This window comes from Orcinus orca, chromosome 8 (genome assembly GCF_937001465.1).
Source record: "Orcinus orca chromosome 8, mOrcOrc1.1, whole genome shotgun sequence".
In the NCBI taxonomy this organism is placed as follows: Eukaryota; Metazoa; Chordata; class Mammalia; order Artiodactyla; family Delphinidae; genus Orcinus; species Orcinus orca.
In genome coordinates, this window is record NC_064566.1 from 89,226,233 (window position 1) to 89,249,202 (window position 22,970).

The window sequence follows — 22,970 nt, forward strand, 5'->3', positions numbered from 1 at the left end:
ATTTCTCAGACTTTTGGATTTGATGAACCATTAAGAATAATAACAACAACAATGACAATAATGAAGAAGAGATAAACACTGAGTGGATAACTTTACATTTTACCAAGTAAGGACATTAAAAATCTAAAAAATTTTATATTTTTTGTTTCTTGAGAGGACAAGTTAACATCAAAAAATTTATGACACAGTAACAGAGTAAAAGAATCTTTTAAAGTGAGTGCATTAACTTTAGGAAAAACTCATTACTTTTCCCTTCATTTTATCACAAATAGGGAACATTTCAATACAGATTGCTATCAGTCCTCAGATAGTGATTAGAATCCTTTAAAGACTATCAATAACTGCACCATAACCACTAGTCTATCTTTATTAAATGACTTACATTTCACAATAATGCCAACTCAAGTTAAACCGAGTACTTTTTTCCTAGTAGCTTACTTGAAACAATTGGCTTTTCCACAAACCAATAAATAAACATATGCACACAATACTTACATCTTGACAACTAACAGTTAAATAAGCCAAAGGGAAAAAAACAATAATATGTATGTGTTAAACATAATTTGCTAAGGTGTGATTGTGGACCTGGAATTTATGGGAAGTGTTACTGACCTTTGTTTTATGAGGTGATATGCTTTTTATTTTCTTCCACAACTAACGGAGCATTAAGTGTGGAACGTCTGTCTTTCAAGTTGCAGGTCAAAGTCACCACATTAAAGCTCCCCATAAGGCTAAACTTCAAATACGTGAGCCACGTGTGTTACAAAAATTTTTTTTTCAAAGCTGCCAATGAAGTTGATTAGTTATTGACACATCAAGAAGGGAATTTTCTCAACCGGTGTGATTCTGAAAGTTTGGTTGCACCAAAGAGAAAGAGGTGAAGGAACGGAGGTTCTGGATACAAAGTCTCGGCTTGAGGGCCAGGGGAACTCAGGTTTAAACCGTTGCTGCAGACCCACCATCTGGGACAGGATGTAACTTTTACTTGGAAAGTGGTGGTGGTGTGCTACTATTTCGTGTTCCTTTTCTGAGGTTCCAAAAGGCTGGGACACACCCGGTCTTCCTCTGGCAGTTCTTCCTTGGTCTTTCTTGAGAAACTAGTCTCAGATCTCTCCCTTCTTCCCCAGACACTAACTCGGAGGTGGCGAGTTCTGTTTCACGGAGACCCCAAAGCGAGAGGCAAGGCGGGAAAAAACCCCCTCTCCTCGGCAGCGCGGGTGGCGGTGCAGGCGCCTCACGTAATCTGCGCGCTGCACGCTGGGAAATCCGCCTCCCCGAGCCTGCGCACTCGCGTGTACGCCGGGCTTCCTCGTTCCTGTGCTTCGGCTGACGAGTAAGTTCCGGATGCCGCCGAGCCGCAGACTGCTCTCGGGCAGGGGCTGTGGGGATGAGCGCCGATGAACGTGTGACAGGGTGTGAAGCAAGGCAGTGAGAGAGGGTGGACACTTACCCGGAGGGTCTCTAGTGGGGCTGAAAAGCTAGTGGGGAAGAAAGGAGGGGCGCTGCGGGAAGTGAGAAGTAAGATAGGTGGGATGGCCTGGTAGGCCGAGATGGCGGTGGGAGGAAAGAGAAGGTGAGGAGAAAACGGTTGCACAAGGCCTGGGGGTAGTGCTTGGTAATGCCGAAGGCACCAACACCTCAGATTGCACAGCCGGGGTCAATGGCTGTGAATGGTATTTGTCACAGGTGGCGAGGCCCAGCCTCTAGACCAGGCCTTGATTCAGCTGAGGGCTTAAACTATGACAGAAAATCTGTTTTTACAGAAGCAGAATTACCAAATTAGAAGAGTTTTGATTTGACATACATGCATGTTCTTTTACTTTGAGAGAGGTGAGAAGAGGTGTAAAAGGAAAAGGGAAGAGAAAAAAGAGGAAGGGAGACGAGAACCACTCTCGTGTTCGCTTCTCTGAAACATTCTCAGACTTTCCCAGGCAGAGTGAGCACTACTGTGCATGTGTAGTATTTTCAGCGTCTTACCGTTATAGCGCTTAAATTTATATACTAGAAAGTTACCGACAGGAATGTAGAAGCACTATATGGAATTTACTAAACAGACATCTTTTTTTTTTTTTTGGTACGCGGGCCTCTCACTGTTGCGGCCTCTCCCGTTCCGGAGCACAGGCTCCGGACGTGCAGGCCCAGCGGCCGTGGCTCACGGGCCCAGCCTTTCCGCGGCATGTGGGATCTTCCCGGACCGGGGCACGAACCCGTGTCCCCTGCATCGGCAGGCGGACTCTCAACCACTGAGCCACCAGGGAAGCCCAAAACAGACATCTTTATTATTTGTTGTTGCTGTCTTTCTGTCATATATATGAATATTATACATGACTAAGCAAACAGATTCATTACAATTTTCCAGGTCAGCAGAGTTTCTCAAAAAGCAAGCAAAGTAAATGATAACTTGAGTGTAGACAGAGATCCTTATCTGTTAGGGTGTAGAGACTATACCATTCTAGGTTTCAACATTTTTCAAGTTTAAACTTAATCTTTCAGACTCCCAGGGAAATTATCTTCAGAATTTATGGGAAAGTAATTTAAAAGTAAAATTTGATGCTATATGAAGGTAAGATAGGACAGTGGAAACAGAAGTCTCTTTTAGACTAGAAGAGATCTTGGTTCTAGTCTGGCACGGTTTTACATGTTTGAATTTGGTCAACTATCTCTGCCTCTATTTTCACATCTGTAAAATTGAGATTGAATTAGATGAACTGTAAGATTTGTTTCAACATTAGGATTTTGTGAAGGCTGAAAAATCCTGAATGAATCCCGATACAAGGCAGAAAGTGCCAAAGAGACAGGCTTGGCCGACTGCATATAGAGGGAGTAGAAGAAAATCATGGGAATGGCAGGTTGGCCCAGGTGATATATGACTTTGGATGCTCTACCATAGAATTTGAGCTTATTCTGGAGCAATGAATGGTCAAGGGAAGGATTTTTGAGTTAAGGGAATGCAGTAATCAGAGTTTTGAAAGACTGCCCAAACAGCAGTTGGTAGAATGAAACAGAGAAGGGAGAATTTGAGTAGGTTAGGTAAGTGACAAATAATGAGAGCCCAAACTAACAGTGGCAGGAGGAGTGGAAAGAAAGGGAAGGATTCAAGAGAGTTGCAGCATGAGTTTGTACCTAAAATTGACATTGCTCTAAACTTTGCAGCTCTTGCCTCCAGAATATGGCCAGTCACCTTGTAAAACCTGATTCTAGAAATTGCAAGAGACCAAGAGAGTTGGAGGTAATCTTTGTGCTTGTGGAGCCTTACTCTTTTATTTTATATATGTCTCAAATTTTTTCCATTAAAGATAATTCTACTGATAAATGGAATTTAATGTCTTCATATTCCCAGAGCTGGGATTGTCCCAGCAGGAACTATGTTGACTCCAGCTGCCTTTTCACTAAGTATAGGCCTCCAGGAAACTATTGGGAGGTTTCTTTGTGGTAATTTGTGATCTAGAGACAGAAGTGGGTTCATGCCTTTATAATACATAAGACTTTACATAATTATTTTGATATCTAAGTAGGATACCTAGGTACTATACTTGCTGATAGTTTTGCAAAAGAGCACTGCATCCTGCCTTTCGTCACTACTACCCCACCAATTGATCTGTTTACATTTGGAACATTATTTGTTCCCTTAAAGATTATGTTATCTTGCAAAAATTTGCAAACATATGGCTGTTATCCAAATGAAAGTTTTGCTCTTTTGCTATGGAAAACATCTGCTGGCTCAAGATACAGGAAACTTTTTCATCAGGGGATTAATACTATTTTCAAAGTCTAAACACATAATAAAATTATTATGTTGAACAAAGTTGGGCCTAAAAGTTTCCTGGTTAATAAAATTACAAATAACTAATCAGGACACAAGAGTATATAATTTCCAGCATGTTTGCTTTTTTCTGAAAGAAGTTTTATTTGCTTTTTTTTTTTTTTTAACAGAATGTATATATCTTAAGCATCTTGCTAGCAATTTACATATTTTCTCTACTTTCTTTTGTTAGCCTCAAATGCCAGATAGTCCACAACTGTCCTGTCTTGGAAAATCAGATTCTTCTTTCTCTGAAAGCTCTGGACTATTTTATAAAGATGAAGCCCTGGAGAAAGATTTGAATGGTGATCTATAAAGTGCTTGTATTTCTATACATTGATACTATAATATGGAAAGTTTATTATAGTTAACTTAGTGATTTATTTTTGAACAGATATGAGCAAGGAAATTAATCTAATGTTGTCTACATATGCAAAGATCTTAAGGCAAGTACTTATAGTATATTCTCTTGATTTTACACACAGAAGTTTTCTTCTGGAAACTCCGTAATGGGAAGTTTAGTGCAGGGGCTACAAAACCTATCTAGTAATTATAATTTTGAAATTTCTTATTCTACCTCAGTTTCTTATAATAGATTAGTTGTTTATTTTCAAAGACTACCGTTTCTACTAAACATCTTTTGATACTCTCAGAGTTGAAACGAGGCTGGATATATTTTATTCTCTATCAATAGATGATAAAACACTTAAATTTTTATGAAAAAATTTTCAGAAAGATACCATTTGGTGAAGTTAACCATAATAATAGAGTGATATTAAAGATAAATATATTTATGAAATGTTTAAATATTATCAATATATATTTGAAGGCTGAATTTAAATATTCTATTGACCTGAGACTATCATGTTTTATAAGGTGTTTTTTAAAACTACTGGACAGTCACTGTATTTGAATAATGGTTTGTGTGGCTGTTAAGATAATGTATATAGTTTAGTATTAGAATTATAATGTGTAAGATACGCATTCTGCTGTGTGAAGGGACTTTGAGTAGTCAAAAATATTTGTGGAACTAATTTAACTTTTACTGAGCAGTGCTTGTAAATTAATGAAGCTTTTTGATGTACAAAGCCATTTAAATGAAATAGCTAACAAATATAGCATAATAGAACACGTCACTATGATAGTGTATTTAGATGTTATGACTATTTAGTTTAATGTAAAACTTTTTTTCCCCATTAGTGACAGAGCAGCAGTAGATGCATCTTATATTGACGAGATAGATGGACTCTTCAAAGAAGCCAATACTATTGAAAACTTTCTAATACAGAAAAGAGAGCTCCTGAGACAGAGGTTTACGGTGATTGCAAACACACTACACAGATAAAATTGTATACTTAAAATAAGCTGAGAATTTAAGCCCAGTATTGTTGTAATGAAAGAATGGCATTTGTGCTCTGAATGCTCTCCAGTTGTTAAGAAAATGTATACCTTAAATATAGAAGGGGAAACTCCTTAAATTTCTTTTCTCGATTTAAAAGGGGCATTAAGCTGGACATTAATATGATACATAGCTTTTCTTTTGAGAGTCAAATATTTGTCATATTTTATAAAAGTGTAAACTATTTAAATTGTATATGGAGCCTCTTCTTTTTTTTTCTTAAACCTCCTAACCTTTCTTAAATTTCTAAGACTCAGTGAGTTAATTTGATAATATTTAACAACATTGCACTTTTTCTTTTAGAATATTTTGTTTAAATAGCAGATAGATAGCTTTGGAGATGGTTTTAAGATGTTTTTCATGGTCAGCATTGAAAAAAATTAAAACCCAAAAGTAATTTGTCCAGTTTCTCAATATGTAGTTAAACTGTGCTATTGCTATTTAATATTACCATTTGATTATTTTCACTATTATTATTATACATTGCTAATAAAAATTTGGTTTAAAATTATTGTCTTGTGGTAAAATAAAAACCAGAAATTACTAACCAGAACTTTATATGAATTGACTTTTTTACACATCAGCCATATCAATGGTACAGTTAATGAAGTATATTTAGAAGCCTTAGCAGCTAGCTGTGTGGTATGGGATAAAGATTAGTGGTCCAGAAGTAAAGAGATTGTTTAAACAATTCAATCTCAGTGAGTCATTTCAATCCTATTATAATTCAGAAATTGAATTCGGACTAGGAAATCTCTATTTATCTAGCTGAAAAAATTCTCCCTTTGTTGGAAGGTACTGCTATGATTTTATTGAAAACTTTTAATGTTATATAATTACATGTGATAGCTATATTGATCAGATTTTTAAAAATCACAGCACCAATTGTTCAGTCATACAGATAATTCGATCTATTATTTGTATATTTTGCCTATATAAGCAATTACAAATTTGGACATATTTACAGGCAGTACTACAGGGAATTTGGTATTCCTCAGGTGGACAGCATGTTTGCCTTGCTGCCTTCTAAATGTTAAAATCTCATTTCATCAAATTACTATTTTAAGTCATATATACCACATATAATAAATATTCATACAAGAAAGCACTGAAAACAGTGAAATAAAAGAATATTTACTAAAAGTATTGGTTATTAAGTGGAAAAAATTACTTGGTTTGTAGAGGGATATGTTAACGTCCCAGGATAGGTTGGAGGTCAATGAAGATTAGAAATGGGATTTTTAAAATTTTTTATTAAAAAAAATTTTTTAAACATCTTTATTGGAGTATAATTGATTTACATTGTTGTATTAATTTCTGTTGTATAACAAAGTGAATCATCTATACATATACATATATCCCCATATCCCCTACCTCTTGAGTCTCCCTCCCACTCTCTCTATCCCACCCCTCTAGGTGGTCACAAAGTATCCAGCTGATCTCCCTGTGCTATGCGGCTGCTTCCCACTAGCTATCTGTTTTACATTTGGTAGTGTATATTTGTCAATGCCACTCTCTCACTTTGTCCCAGGTTACCCTTCCCCCTCCCCATGTCCTCAAGTCCGTTCTCTACATCTGTGTCTTTATTCCTGTCCTGCCTCTAGGTTCTTCAGAACCATTTTTTTGTTTTTTAGATTCCATGTATATGTGTTAGCATACGGTATTTGTTTTTCTCTTTCTGACTTACTTCACTCTGTATAACAGAGTCTAGGTCCATCCATAGAAATGGGATTTTTAAATACTGAGTGCAACAGGAAGACTGTCTCTGAGTTGATATGACAAATCAGCTGGATTTTGAGTTATTCTGTTACCTGAGAGTTATTTAATGTAAATACGAAGATGACTCTGCTGGCCTATCATCATTAAGAAATGTTCTTGAGTTATATTTTTCCTAAGCATTTGTTATTAATGTGAAAGATAAGGCTAACATTGTTTCAGAGTGGATTTCGCATTATATTTGTTATATCTTGATAGTGTCACCATTGTTCAGCATCTGGTTCTTCCCTGTGTAGGTTAAATTTGATCATTTCATTGGGTGTGTATAAGACTAGGGAACTGATTTTTAGTCACAGTGTGTTTACTGGTCAGAACATCTACCTCCGGGGAGAAAGTTCCTGAAAGCCTAATTAATGCTTATTTTTTAATCAAATTGGATGTCTTTGGTACCATCCACATGAGAATAATTATCTCACAACTGGAAATATGCTATTGCAGGAATATGTTTGCCCTTTGATTTATACTTATCACTCATTTCAATAAGATTTCATAAAGTTTAAATTATTCTTCACTAATTACAAATCAAAATATATTTTGAGTCTGTTTGTACATCATGATCTGCTAGACACTGTGGGGAGTACAGAATAGTTTAAGATACTCTGTTCTCCCTTCTGACAAGTTTGACCACTCTTTTTTTTTTAACATCTGTATTGGAGCATAATTGCTTTATGATGGTGTGTTAGTTTCTGCTTTATAACAAAGTGAATCAGCTATACATATACATATATCCCCATATCTCCTGCCTCCTGCGTCTCCCTCCCACCCTCCCTATCCCACCCATCTAGGTAGTCACAAGGCGCCGAGCTGATCTCCCTGTGTAAGCACTCTTTTCTTGAAATACACTTACGTGTCTTTGCTAGGAAGACATGATATGTCAATGTTAAAAGTATTTCTGTGGCACTAACTCCTTTTAGTGGAAGTTACTAGAAGGCTTTCGCAAGGGGGTCAGATAGGTAGATTTTTTTTTTTTTTTTTTTTTTTTTTTGCAGTACGCGGGCCTCTCACTGTTGTGCCCTCTCCCGTTGCGGAGCGCAGGCTCCGGACGCGCAGGCTCAGTGACCATGGCTCACGGGCCTAGTTGCTCTGCGGCATGTGGGATCTTCCCGGACCGGGGCACGAACCCACCTCTCCTGCATGGGCAGGCGGACTCTCAACCACTGCGCCACCAGGGAAGACCAGATAGGTAGATTTTTTTTTCTTTTTTGGTACGCGGGCCTCTCAGTGCCGTGGCCTCTCCCGTTGCGGAGCACAGGCCCCGGACGCGCAGGCCCAGCGGCCATGGCCCACGGGCCCAGCCGCTCCGCGGCATGCGGGATCCTCCCGGACCGGGGCACGAACCCGCGTGCCCCGCATCGGCAGGCGGACTGCCAACCACTGTGCCACCAGGGAGGCCCCAGATAGGTAGATTTTGAAATGGGTTTTTGGAAAGGAAAGAGGGAGGATATTTCAGGCAGGGAAAAATTTGATCAGAGGCACAGAAGAAAAAAACGTGGTAAGTCATTTTACTGGGCTGAGAATTCACAAAGGGGAATAGTGTATCATCTAAACTGCTAGAGAGCAGGACAGAATCTGTTCTCAATTTGTAGCACAGTATTTGATACATTGGAGCTCAGAAATGTTTGTTAAATTAATAAATTATTTATGATTATTAGTTTTTTAAGGGTATACCTTCACAGGGCTTTAGTCATACTAGATTGTTAGAGAATGTTTTGCAAATTAAGTGAATAGAAAAGGAAAGGTGAGATGCTAGAAAGGCAGAGAGACAAAGGATGAAAGGCAGGTTGTGGCCAGATTGTAAAGTCCTTTGTTGACAGATTAAATTTGGACTTTATTCTGTAAAGGAAGAGGAGATCTGAATCATTCAGAGGAGAGGAGTGGCGTAATGAAATTGATCCCCTGGATCAACTGAATTGTAGTGTGAGGACAGATTTGAAAGAGGAAAGTTTAGGGAGGGAGACCACTATTGGTGGTCCAATTTCAGTATTTCTAACAGCAACTTACTATAGATAGGTTGTTGGGATACTTGTTCTGGAAATGAGACCAAGAGTGGTTGCAGGCATTTTGAAGTCCTGCCCTTTAATCCCCACCCCCTTCTATTCTGTCAGTGAGCCAGGGAGAGCCCAGGAAGTGAGCGTTTCACTGCCAGTCAATGTGAGGATTTGGAAATCACAGGATCTGCTGCTACTGAACTCGATACAAAGATGTTTTTTCAAATCTTTCTACGTTTCGTCAGCAATCTTTCTACCATTGTAACTGGTTTCCTTTCTGTGGTAGTACACTGGATTCCAGGTAGGGGATTTGCCCCTTCCTCTTCCTCTTTCTCCTTTTTCTACCAGCCTGAACTTAGATCTCTGTGCCTCTTTCCTGAAGAATACTAGGGGCTTCTGAAGTTTTCCAATCTGTGTGGAGCAGATACAGGCGGCAGCACTGCAGAGCTGGGAGTTAAAGAAGATTGAGTCAGGATTTGTTTACTTGTTTTCAGGGAAACAGCCTTTCTGTTTGTATATTTTATACAACATAAAGGGGTGGGATTCAGAGTTTAGGAATTCTCTTGGATCTGCAATAGGAAGAATATTCACTATTTAGAATTTTCTCATTTGAGAATCACTGCTACATGTTCTAATGTAAATGTTTGGTTCTTCTGTTTGCATTCTGGGGGACTGCCTTAAAACCTCTGTTTATTGTTTTGTAGCTTTCTGTTGTATCTACTAACTGTTACATGATTTTATTCTTGAAATTGGCTGATATAGAGCTATTAGACATCATACTGATATGCACTAAAAACTTTAAAGTTATTTAATTCGGGGGTGGTGGTGATGGTGTGACGAATTGGGAGATTGGGATTGACATATATACACTAATATGTATAAAATGGATAACTAATAAGAACCTGCTGTATAAAAAATAAATAAAATTCAAAAATTCAAAAACAAAACAAAAAAACAAGAGAAAACCTCATTGTCCTTCAACCACACATTCCCATTGTTCTTGAAACCTGCTTTATGGGGGGATGGCACCTGAAGAGGGAAAATAACAACCGCCCAGGCTGTTATATCTTTCTGATAAATATCAGGCTGCAGTCACTTGTGAACGTTTCCCTCATTAGGTTTGGATAATTAATTGCTGAGTCTTGCTGCTTTCTTTTGAGAAAGGGGCAGTATGTAAAATATATCTTATAAAAAAATATGCTGCATCAGATTTAAGAATAAATGCTCAATTTCAGGGCTGCAAAAAAATGAAAAATAAAAAAATAAATTATTTAATTCAGTAATGTAGTGCTTGCTCTATGTAAGGCAATGTGTTAGGTAATGGGGTGGAGACAAAAACAAGACCCTGTACTCAAGGAGTACTGGTAGTAGAAGTCATAAACTATATTCATCTTTATCACACTAGGTGGAGTAAGACAAATGCCGTAAGAGAGCTAAAACAGATGCTGTGTGATTTCAGACTAAGGAGAATCAGTTCTTACTATATGAAATGGGAATATTGTGTTTATGAAGATGGTGACATCTTGAAGGATGCATCACCTTACGTAGATGAGAAATATCCTAGGTGAAGACAGGTATACGATTATGATGAGAAGAGACTGGAGAGCGGTCCAGTTTGGCTGGAGGAGAAGGTATTAGTGAGAGGCATTACTGGACAGGTAGGTTGGTGTGAGACTGTACAGTGCCTTCATCAATGCCTGGCCAAGTAGTTCAGACCTTATTTGGTAGGCAGTGAGGAGTCATTAGTAAAGGTTTTATAGAGGAATATACAACACAATCAGATCTGTGCTTAGAAGATGAATTCAGTAGCAGTGCTCCCTAATGCTTTTACGTTATAGCTCACATAGAAAATGATAATATTTTTACTGCATAGTGGAGTAAATTGGATGGGATCTGGAACCCCATGAGCTGTGTAGAGCTGGAGGTGATTGACATGGGGCCTCGGCCATCCTAAGGACTAAGGGGATCAAGAGGCCCACCAATTAGGAAGCTCTGGCATAGATGATCGCTTCCCTATCTAGTTTCAATGTAAGAGGCTGTGATAATATCCATCTAAGAGGTTGTGAGGACCTAAATTATGACAGTAGAAAGGAAGTTACTGCTAGGCAAGAGAATATGAAGCATCAGTGCTTATGAGAACAGGTTCAGGCTGCAAGAAAAATTGGGGGAGCTACCCAGGAGAGGTGGACTGGTAAAAATCTTTGCAAAGGATTTGTCCCAGGCACCCTTGCAAACTTCTGAGCCCTAGTAATATATAATGGCTACCCTATATCATCCCCTTGTCCTCTTCCTGGCATTGTGTGGGTATAATCAGCAGAATTTAACCACTTATTGAACGTTAGGGGGACAGTGAAGGAAGACAAATTCAAGGCCCACAGAGATTTTGAAGCTATGTTATTTAGCAGGTGGGAAAATTGATTTGGAAGGGGGAAAATGAAAAATTCTCTTTTGACATGTTGAGAGTCACCTGCAAGAAGTAATTGGTGAAAATAAGGGACTAGATGAGATTACCAAGGGAGAGTGCTGAGGTTAAAGAGTAAAGGTCCAAGGTCAGACTTTAGGAACACATTCATGAGGTGATAAGAAGAGGAACCAATAAAGGGAATTAACTTTTGGAAATTATTATTATTATATTTAATTATGATGATGGACTTGAACAGGAAGTTTTATCTGCCTTTTATTCTCATTATCCACATTTTATCATTGAAAAATCTGAGGCTCAGAGTGATTAGTAACTTGCCCAAGGTTGCTAGCTAGTAAGTAGGAAGCTGGCATAAAGCAAACAGAGGAAGCAGGAAAGTTAGAAAAGTGCAATGTCTCAGAAGCTAAGAATAGAAGGGGGTTTAAGGAGCTGTTGCCTACAATATCAAGCACTATGGGAAATATGAAGAATATATAATAAACTGCCACCAGGATGCTATGGAGTACAGAACATATAAACATGTAAATGTTTTCTAAAATGTAAAATGTTTTAAGTTCATGAATCTCTATTAAGACAAATACCCAATCAGGGTATTCAGTTTACTTCTACTTAAGTAAGAGGAGTAAAAGATCTGACCTCAGGGGACTTATTTTAATCTAAGAGTGAAAATAAGATAAATATGCATAATAATAATAAAAGTAGTAAGATAAATACCAGAGGGTTTCCTTTTCTAAGTTTTCAAAGCATCCTCTTTATACCTCTAGTCTTGTGGTTCTCAAATTTTATTGTAGCATGCCTAAGAATACCTGCTTGCCCTACCTCAGAGATTCTGATTTCTTAGGTCCAGAGCGGGGTCCATGAATCTGCTCATTAGCAATAACACCAGGTATTTCTGTTACAAGTAGACCCCAGGCCAGACCTTGAGAAATAATGCTCAAACAAAACGCTGACTACAGTATAAATGATCTACTTATATGTCTGTTTCCTAGGCAGTGAGTTCCTTTATGTCTGAGTTCTAACACTTTTTATCCCTCAGCAGTGCCTATCACTTTGTTGAATGAATAAATAATTCAAAGAAAGAAGATATTACATCTTGTTGATTGGTCATTGAAAGCTACATAAATAATAATAGGTAACATTGTTTGAGGGACTTCCCTGGTGGCGAAGTGGTTGGGAATCCGCCTGCCAATGCAGGGGACACAGGTTCGATCCCTGGTCTGGGAAGATCCCACATGCCATGGAGCAACTAAGCCCGTGCGTCACAACTACTGAGCTTGTGCTCTAGAGCCCGCAAGCCACAACTACTGAGCCCCTGTGCCACAATTACTGAAACCCAGGTGCGTAGAGCCTGTGCTCCGCAACAAGAGAAGCCGCCGCAATGAGAAGCCCATGCACTGCAATGAAGAGTAGCCCCTGCTCACCGCAACTAGAGAAAGCCTGCACGCAGCAACGAAGACCCAATGCAGTCAAAAATAAATTAAAAAAAAATTTATAAAAAAAGACTCAGAAAATTGTTTGAGTATTTACTATGTTCTAAAAACTTAATATAACCTAATCTGTTTATTATTTATAGCCTTAGGAGAAATAAGGATTATTATTATTCCTATCTTAGAAGGAGGAAGCAGCACAGAGAGGTGGTCTTCCTCAAGGCTAATTATTTGGAAAATGGGAGGCCAAGATTTGAACCCAAGCATTCTAGAGCCAGTCAGAGCCTGGGCCCACACTCTTAAGTATTACACTATGCTGCCTCTTAAAGGAAATAGCATTTCAGATAGACTTTGAACAATAGATAAAATTTCCTTAGGGATAGATCAGTGGGAAGGACATTCAGGGTGAAAGTGAATTTTCTTTGGGAAATCAGGAAATAGTTGGGTTTGACCAAATTGTTACTTATAGGAAAGTAGAAGGACTCAAGTGCTCTAAACTCAATTTTTGAAAGAGTTGAAAGAAGTGGGATAATAGATACAAAATTGTAAAATGTTCTGCTAAAACAATAGTGTCCCTATGTTTTAGTTAGGTTTTCTAGTTTAGACTTCATCACTGTTAAAGTTTTATGAAATAAAATAAAAGACTATATTTTATAGTATCTAATTAATTATGTACTTGACCACCCCTCTGTGTTAGGAAATCCTGCCTGTGAACACTGAATAAATATGAAATAAAGGGATAATTTTCAGCTCTATTATAAAATAATGACTTTTTTGTGGCTTTTGAATTTCAGGTAATTTCAGACCAGGTTTCACTGCATAATTTAATTTATGATACCTTTTTCCTAGAAAATGCCATGTTCACTCATGTGTGTACCATTAAAATAGCAGAAATTAGGGGCTCCCCTGGTGGCGCAGTGGTTAAGAATCCGTCTGCCAATGCAGGGGACATGGGTTTGAGCCCTGGTCCGGGAAGATCCCACATGCCGTGGAGCAACTAAGTCCGAGTGCCACAACTACTGAACCCACGTGCCACAACTACTGAAGCCCACACACATAGTGCCTGTGCTCCGCAACAAGAGAAGCCACCGCAATGAGAAGCCCATGCACTGCAACGAAGAGTAGTCCCCGCTACCCACAACTAGAGAAGGCCGCGCAGCAACGAAGACCCAACGCAGCCAAAAATAAATAAATAAATAAAAATTTTAAAAAATGGCAGAAATTAAATTGCAGATCCTATTAAATTCTCATAAATCACTATGAAATCTTTGGGATCACATTCTGGTGTACCTAAAGTACTGAGGTCAATGTAATTATGATAATATTGAATGGTGGGTATTTTTTATTATAACAATGATGTGTAGCTATTAGTACATCTGTGCTTAGCATGTAGATTCAGTGTTGTGAAAAGACCAGCATTGTTCAACTATGAGAAATGACAATAGTGGTAACTAAAGTCCTGAGTTAATTCTTAGGCAGATTTGTACTGCAAGAACACAAAAAGGATTATTGTGGTTCAAAAATGGAGAACCAAAGAGTTGGTGGTCTGAGAATGAGGAAGGAGAGGAATTTGGGGACTATATTTGGTGTTAGGTTTATACTTCTCTTACCAGTAGATGAGAATATTGTCTATGGAGAAACAGGAATGTTCATAGAAGATTGGTAAAATTTTTGTGCTTTTGATTTCCTCTTCACAGTGTTGAAGAAGTACATGGAAAATACTCATCAGAAAAAAGTGATTTTCAGTAAGCGGAAGAGCCTTCCGTGTATTGCACCACTTTTAACCACGGTGGAGGAGACTCCGCAGATCATCTCTGCTCGAGTCCGGGGACATTTTCCTAAGTGGCTCAATGGCCGTCTGCTTCGAATTGGACCTGGGAAGTTCGAGTATGGGAAGGATAAGTAAGCCTTGATTTTGGAGAACAATTTGGATTTCTTAGCATGGACTGGTTCTATGGAATATGCATTAATATCTGCTTCCTCTCTGAGGCTAACATTGCCATGCACTCCCTTTGATTACAGATGAGGAAACTATAGTCTACAGAAAAAAAATGGAGATTTAATTCTTTTTTAAAAGTTTTGACTTTTCTGCTTTGCAGAATATTGTAAATTTTAAGTCATTTTAAGTCTTTTATGCTAAAAGAGAAGTGTCAGGAACTATCTATAGGACTAGCAAGCTCTATTTCATCACAAGTTCCTGAAGGAAGGGGCAATGTCTTCACCTCATACCACTCCCTTACCCAGTACTCCCCAGACACAATGGCTCTTTCAGTTCCTCAAACCAGGCATGTTTATTTTTGCTCAGGGTCTTGGCATTGGCTTGCTCATCTCTCTTCCCAAGTCTGATTCTTGTCATTCAGATATGAGCTCAAATTTCACATCCTTTGAGCCTTCCCTGATCTCCCAATCTAAAAATGCTACTATTTTTTATATTACCTATTTTAATTCTCTGCATTATCAATATCCAGTATATTTTTGTTTGTTTATTTATTTATTAGCTGTGTTTCCTCACTAGATGGCAGTCCCATGACGGTGGGGATGTTTTCTTGTTAAACCCATATCCCCAATATCTAGGATAGTGCCCTGTACTTAAATAGCACTTAATAAATATATGTAAATAATTGAAAAAATCCAATAACTCTTTAGTGAATTATTTCTCTGTGTGTCTACAGGGACATGAAGTGATGTGAAGAAACCACTATGGTCAGGAAAAAAATCTACTAATCTACTAATCTACTAATCTACTGGCTGTACTAATTTACTTTTTCACCAACAGTGCATGAGTGTTCTCTTTTCTGCACATCCTCCCCAACACTTGTTATTTCTTGTCTTTTCAATAATAGCCATTCTAACAGGTGTAGGGTGGTATGTCATTGTGGTTTTGATTTGCATATGCCTGATGACTAGTGATGTTGAGCATATGTTCATGTACCTGTTGACCATCTGTATGTCTTTTTTTGGAAAATGTCTATACAGATCTTCAGCCCATTTTAAAACCAGGTTTATGTTTTTTTGCTATTGAGTGTATGAGTTCTTTATATATTTTAGATATTAACTGAATTTGTTTGCCCTCATTTAAAAAAATTTCATACTGTCATAAGCCTTTTTATCTGTGTTGCTAGAAAGTCTGAATGACTATTACTTTTAATGGCTGGATGATATTCCAGAAATCACTGCCCTTTAAAAAAATATGATAAAATACACATTACATAAAATTTTCCATCTAAAATTTGCCAACTATTTTTGAGCGTACATTCATTAGCATTAAGTACATTCACACTGCTGTGCTATCATCACCACCGTCCATCTACTTTTCATCTTGCAAAACTGAAACTCTGTACCCATTAAACAGTAACTCCCCATGCTCCCCTTCCCCAAGCTCCTGGCAACCACTTAATTGTACCTTCTATTAGTTATATCATTCCTATGGGCCTAGTGGGGATCTGATTACGGTCCTATTGTGTTTCTCCAGCTGTTGTTAGAAACATATCAAGAATTAGGGGCATGTTTAAGATATATTTCTTAATAACCCAGATATTTTAATTTGCTGAACCTGTTGCATCTTGTCTTTACTGAATATTAGACTTTTAAAATGCCACCGCTAGAAGGAAACAAAATGCAATGTTCTTCCACCACCCTACCCCTCCCCAACCAGCTGCTGCAAGAAGCGCTTAAGAAGTTACTTTAAATGCTTAGGGTAATGGCTGGGGGGCTGGGAAGGTAGGGGACTGATTTGGAGGTAGAAAAAAAGAAAATGACTGAACTGACCTATGGACACCCACCCTTAGCCCTAACAGAGAAGCTCTACTTTTCCCTATTTTTATCTGGATTTCATGAAAGTTATAATTTGAAAAAAGATTATGAAGCAAAAAGGAAGAGGAGGAGGAAAAGAAAAATAAAACTACTAGTCCACTGCCCAGAGGGTAACAGTCTCTTACAAAAAGCACGTGGTATTTCATCTGCTACAGGAGCAGCTTTAGTCAATTGTAAAGCCAAGTAGCAGAGCTACTCAGGGCCTGGGATTGCACCACAGGCCTCTTTTAATATAAAGATCTTTGTGGGGGAAGGAAAATGGGTGGTGTGGTTGGTCCTCATAAGTGTCTACTTTGTCCTTCAAATCAATTTTTTTTCAGAGCCAGCAGTAGGCATTTATAGCAAGAACAAGGTCTTGCCTGCCTCTTGGGTGAGAAGTACAGGTATCTTCAAGTTGAAGAGAAAACAAATTGAGGCTTAGTTTAGTGGTTTGGCTCCCAACTTAGATTTACTTATTTATTTTCATGGGAGACTTTTCTTTTTTATTTCTAAAAGGCATCATCAGTTATTTTTGTTATCATAATATACAACTTTCTCTTTTGTGGACCCCTAAGTCTCATTCATATCTTTCATGTCTTTTCAATAGAATTCACTTGCAAACATTTTGGGAGGCATTTCTTTAACTTTTTATTTTATATTGGAAAGTAGTTGATTAACAACGTTGTGATAGTGATAGTTTCAGGTGTACAGCAAAGTGATTCAGTTATACGTATACATGTATCTATTCTTTTTCAACTTCTTTTCCCATTTAGGTTGTTGCATGATAGTGAGGATAGTTCCCTGTGCTATACAGTAAGTTCTTGTTGGTTATCCATTTTAAATATAGCAGTGTGTACGTGTCAATCCCAAACTCCCTAACTGCCCCTCTTGCCCACCCTTCCCCCCTGGTAACTATAAGTTCGTTCTCTAAGTCTGTGAGTCTCTTTCTGTTTTCTCAAAAAGTTCATTTGTTTTTAGATTCCGCATATAAGTGATATCATACAATGTTTCTGTTTCTCTGTCTGACTTACTTCACTCAGTATGACAATCTCTAGGTCTGTCCACGTTGCTGCAAATGGCATTATTTCATTCTTTTTAATGGATGAATAATATCCCATTGTATGTATGTACCACCTCTTCTCTATCCATTCCTCTGTCGATGGACATTTAGGTTGCCTCCATATCTTGGCTATTGTAAACAGTGCTGCAATGAACATTGGAGTGCATGTATCCTTTTGGACCATGTTTTTCTCCAGATATATGCCCAGGAGTGGTATTGCAAGATCAAATGGTAGCTCTATTTTTAGTTTTTTAAGGAACCTCCATACTGTTCTCCATAGTGGCTGTACCAATTTATATTCCCACCAACAGTGTAGGAGGTTTCCCTTTTCTCTATATCCTCTCCAGCATTTATTGTTTGTAGTCTTTTTTTTTTTTTTTTTTTTTTTGCGGTACGCGGGCCTCCCACCGCTGCAGCGTCTCCCGCTGCGGAGCACAGGCTCCAGACGCGCAGGCTCAGCGGCCATGGCTCACGGGCCCAGCCGCTCCACGGCATGTGGGATCTTCCCGGACCAGGGCACGAACCCGTGTCCCCTAGCATCGGCAGGCGGACTCTCAACCACTGCGCCACCAGGGAAGCCCTGTTTGTAGTCTTTTTGATGATAGCCATTTTGACTGGTGTGAGGTGATATCTCAGTGTAGTTTTTATTTGCATTTCTCTAATAATTAGTGATGTTGAACATCTTTTCATGTGCCTTTTGGCCATCTATATGTCTTCTTTGGAGAAAAGTCTATTTAGGTCTTCTGCACATTTTTTGACTGGGTTATTTGTTTTGATGATATAAGCTGCATGAGCTGTTTGTAAATTTTGGAGACTAATCCCTTGTTGAGCACATCATTTGCAAATATTTTCTCCCAATCTGTGGGTTGTCCTTTTGTTTTGTTTATGGTTTCCTTTGCTGTGCAAAAACGTTTGAGTTTAACTAGGTCCTATTTGTTTATTTTTGTTTTTATTTCTATTACTCTGGGAGATGGATCGAAAAAAAATATTGCTGTGATTTATGTCAGAGAGCATTCTGCCTGTGTTTTCCTCTAAGAGTTTTATAGTGTCTGGTCTCGCATTTGGGTCTTTAATCCATTTTGAGCTTATTTTTGTGTATGGTGTTAAAGAATGTTCTAATTTCATTTTTTTACATATAGCTGTCCAGTTTTCGCAGCACCATTTGTTGAAGAGACTGTCTTTCCAGCATTGTATAGTCTTGCCTCCTTTGTTGTAGATTAATTGACCATAGGTGAGTGGATTTATTTCTGGGCTTTCTATCCTGTTCCATTGATCTATATTTCTATTTTTGTGCCAGTACTGTACTGTTTTGATGAGTATAGCTTTGCAGTATAGTCTGAAGCCAGGAAGCCTGATTTCTCCAGCTCCATTTTTCTTTCTCAAGATTGCTTTGGCTATTCAGGGTGTTTTGTGTCTCCATACAAATTTTAAGATTTTTTGTTCTAGTTCTGTGAAAAATGCTATTGGTAATTTGATAGGGATTGCATTGAATCTGTAGATTGCCTTGAGTAGTATAGTCATTTTCATAGTATTGATTCTTCTAATCCAAGAACATGGTATATCTTTCCATCTGTTTGTGTCATCTTTGATTTCTTTCATCAGCGTCTTATAGTTTTCAGAGTACAGGTCTTTTGCTTCCTTAGGTATACTTATATCTAGGTATTTTATTCTTTTTGATGCAATGGTAAATGGGATTGTTTCCTTAATTTCTCTTTCTGGTCTTTTGTTGTTAGTGTATAGAAATGCAAGAGATTTCTGTGTATTAATTTTATAACCTGCAACTTTACCAAATTCATTGATGAGCTCTAGTATTTTTCTGGTGACATCTTTAGGATTTTCTATGTATAGTATCATGTCATCTGCAAACAGTGACAGCTTAACTTCTTCTTTTGCAATTTGGATTCCTTTTATTTCTTTTTCTTCTCTGATTGCCGTGGCTAGCACTTCCAAAACTATGTTGAATAAAAGTGGCGAGAGTGGACATCGTTGTCTTGTTCCTGATATTAGAGGAAATGCCTTCAGCTTTTCACCATTGAGTATGATGTTAACTGTAGGTTTTTCGTATATGGCCATTATTATGTTGAGATATGTTCCCTCTATGCCCACTTTGTGAAGAGTTTTTATCATAAATGGGTGCTGAATTTTGTCGAAAGCTTTTCCTGAATCTATTGAAATGATCATATGGTTTTTATTCTTCAGTTTGTTGATGTGGAGTATCATATTGACTGATTTGTGTATACTGAAAAATCCTTGCATCCTTGGGATAAATCCCACTTGATCATGGTGTATGTTCCTTTTAATGTGTTGTTGGATTCTGTTTGCTAGTATTTTGTTGAGGATTTTTGCGTCTTATGTTCATCAGTGATATCTTTGTCTGTTTTGTGGTATCTTTGTCTGGTTTTGGTATCAGGGTGATGGTAGACTCATAGAATGAGTTTGGGAGTTCTCTTTCCTCTGAAATTTTTGGAAGAGTTTCAGAAAGATAGGTGTTAGCTCTTCTCTAAATGTTTGGTAGAACTTCTGAAGCCATCAGCCCTCGACTTTTGTTTGTTGGGAGTTTTTAAATCACAATTTCAACTTCAGTGCTTGTAATTGGCCTGTTCATATTTTCTGTTTCTTCCTGGTTCAGTCTTGGGATAATGTACCTTTCTAAGAATTTGTCAATTTCTTCCAGGTTGTCCATTTATTGGTATACAGTTGTTTGTAGTAGTTTCTTATGATCCTTTGTATTTCTGTGGTGTCAGTTGTTAACTTTTCCTTTTCCATTTCTAATTTTATTGATTTGAGTCCCCTCGCCTTTTTCTTGATGAGTCTGGCTAAAGGTTTATCAATTTTGTTCATCTTTTCAAAGTACCAGCTTTTAGTTTCATTGATCTTTGCTATTGTTTTCTTCATTTTTATTTCATTTATTTCTGCTCTGATCTTTATGATTTCTTTCCTTCTACGAACTTAGGTTTTGTTTGTTCTTCTTTCTCTAGTTCCTTTAGATGTAAGTTTAGGTTGTTTATCTGGGATTTTTCTTGTTTCTTGAGGTAAGATTGTATTGCTATAAACTTCCCTCTTAGTACTGCAGGATTGGTTGGAGCATTTAATTCATTTACATTTTTAAAAAATTTTATTTATTTTTGGCTGTGTTGGGTCTTCGTTGTTGTGTGTGGGCTTTCTCTATTTGCGGTGAGTGGGGGCTACTCTTTGTTGTGGTGCGCGGGCTTCTCATTGCAGTGGCTTCTCTTGTTGCGGAGCATGGGCTGTAGCCTTGCGGGCTTCAGTAATTGCAGCACATGGGCTCAGTAGTTGTGACACACAGGCCCTAGAGCAAACGGGCTTCAGTAGTTGTGGTGCACAGACTCAGTAGTTGTGGCTCGTGGGCTGTAGAGCGCAGGCTCAGTAGTTGTGGTGCATGGGATTAGTTGCTCTGTGGCATGTGGGATCTTCCCAGACCAGGGCTTGAACCCACATCCCCTTCATTGGCAGGTGGATTCTTAACCACTGTGCCACCAGGGAAGCCCCTTAATTCATTTACATTTAAGGTAATTATTGATATGTATGTTCCTATTGCCATTTTCTTAATTGTTTTAGGTTTGTTTTGTAAGTCTTTTTTCTTCTCTTCCTCTTTTGTTCTCTTCTTTTGTGGTTTGATGACCATCTTTAGTGTTGTGTTTGGGTTGCTTTTTCTTTTGTGTGTGTCTATCTATTGTAGTTTTTGGGCTTGCTGTTCCCATGAGGTTTTGATATAGCAGTCTATATGTGTACAAGGTTATTTTAAGTTTCTGGTCTCTGCCCCGACTAGAGGAGTTCCTTTAGCATTTGTTGCAAAGCTGGTCTGGTGGTGCTGAATTCTCTTGGCTAATGGCGGCCTCCAGGAGGGCTCACACCAATGAGTACTTCCCAGAACTGCTGCTGCCAGTGTCTTTGTCCCCACAGTGAGCCACAGCTGTCCCCTGCCTCTGCAAGAGACCCTCCAATACTAGTAGGTAGTCTGGCCCAGTCTCTTATGGGTTCACTGCTTTTTCCCCTGGGTCCTGGTGAGCAGAAGACTTTGTGTGTGCCCTCCAAGAGTGGAGTTTCTATTTCCCCCATTCCTGTGGAAGTCCTGCAATCAAATCCCGCTGGCCTTCAAAGCTGGTCTTTCTGTGGACTCCTCCTCCTATTGCTGGACCCCCAGGCTGGGAAGCCCAACGCAGGGCTCAGAACCTTCACTCAGTGGGAGAACGTCTGTGGTATAATTGCTTTCCAGTCTGTGGGTTGCCCATCCAGCGGGTATGGGATTTGATTCTATTGCGATTGCACCCCTCCTACCATCTCACTGTGGCCTCTACTTTGTCTTTGGATGTAGGGTATCCTTTTTGTAGGTTCCAGTGTTTTTCCATCGATGGTTTCTCAGCAGTTGTGATTCCAGTGCTCTTGCAAGAAGGGGTGAATGCATGTCCCTCTACTCCGCTATCTTTGAGATCCCAAATTAGATTTAAAGGGAGAGGTAGAGACCTGAAGTCAATGTGACTCTTAACCTGTGGACAAGAATAGCCCCACATGGTTGTGAATCTCTGATCTCTTTGTTAGATGCCACTCAAAAGATCAACATGCAGACATAGTAGTGACATGACAAAGGCCTTTCTTTAATTAAAAACTTTTATCAATGATTGCATTGAAGGCATGCTAATCAGTTTTTAAAATCACATGACTCTGGGCAGAATAGTAAATATCCTCAGGATTTAACCATCTACCACTCTTCTGGAATGACTTCAGGATCCATGATGAAGATACTTCAGCCTTGCAATTCCTTGACCGTCCCCACTGCAATGATTTTTCCCCCTCTTTGCCACTTCACTAAGGCCATGTACTGAGGCCACATCCTGCATCTTATTCCACAGAATTGCCCTACCCCTGAAATCTTGAACTCTGAAACTCCACTCGGTGCTCAAAGCCCCAATTTCCACACTCCTCCATTCCCATGAAACTTATTTTCAATCGCACCAAGTTCTCTTCTCCTTACTCTTCTCCATCTTCTCAGTTTATCAGCTTTCATTTAGTTTCTTCTCCCAGGTGCAGATTCCACGATCAATCCCTTCAAATACACTCTCATCACCATCCTCACTTCCTTTGCCTTGGCGATCTCGGCCTCTCCTCTGACCAGTTCTGGTCCTACATTAGCCTATTTCTGGTTTCCTCCACTCAGGGCCCAGGCCTGCTGAGCACTTCTAGAGGAAACACAGAACCTTGCGGGTTGATTCAATTACAAAATTACTATTTCCAGCCCCAGCTGAGTCCTTGGTGCTGCCAGGAAATCTTTAGCTCTTTCCAGCT

At 38.8% G+C, this 22,970-nt stretch overlaps 1 protein-coding gene and 1 long non-coding RNA gene across 7 annotated transcripts in view; both read left to right on the forward strand.

Moving 5' to 3' along the window:
• LOC125965129 (uncharacterized) overlaps positions 1–22,970 on the forward strand; it is a 117,295-nt gene that overhangs the window by 34,270 nt on the left and 60,055 nt on the right. The window lies entirely within an intron of this gene.
• The window catches only part of BCO2 (beta-carotene oxygenase 2), a 58,191-nt gene continuing 36,564 nt past the window's right edge, over positions 1,344–22,970 (forward strand). Inside the window, exons 1-4 of one of the 6 annotated variants that reach the window (XM_049713110.1) lie at positions 1,344–1,573; positions 3,154–3,229; positions 3,996–4,107; positions 14,512–14,716. In XM_049713110.1, coding sequence (XP_049569067.1) covers positions 1,551–1,573; positions 3,154–3,229; positions 3,996–4,107; positions 14,512–14,716 — 416 coding nt within the window. In that variant the 5' untranslated portion in view covers positions 1,344–1,550. The other 5 variants (XM_049713109.1, XM_049713111.1, XM_049713114.1 and 2 more) reach the window with 5 other exon arrangements.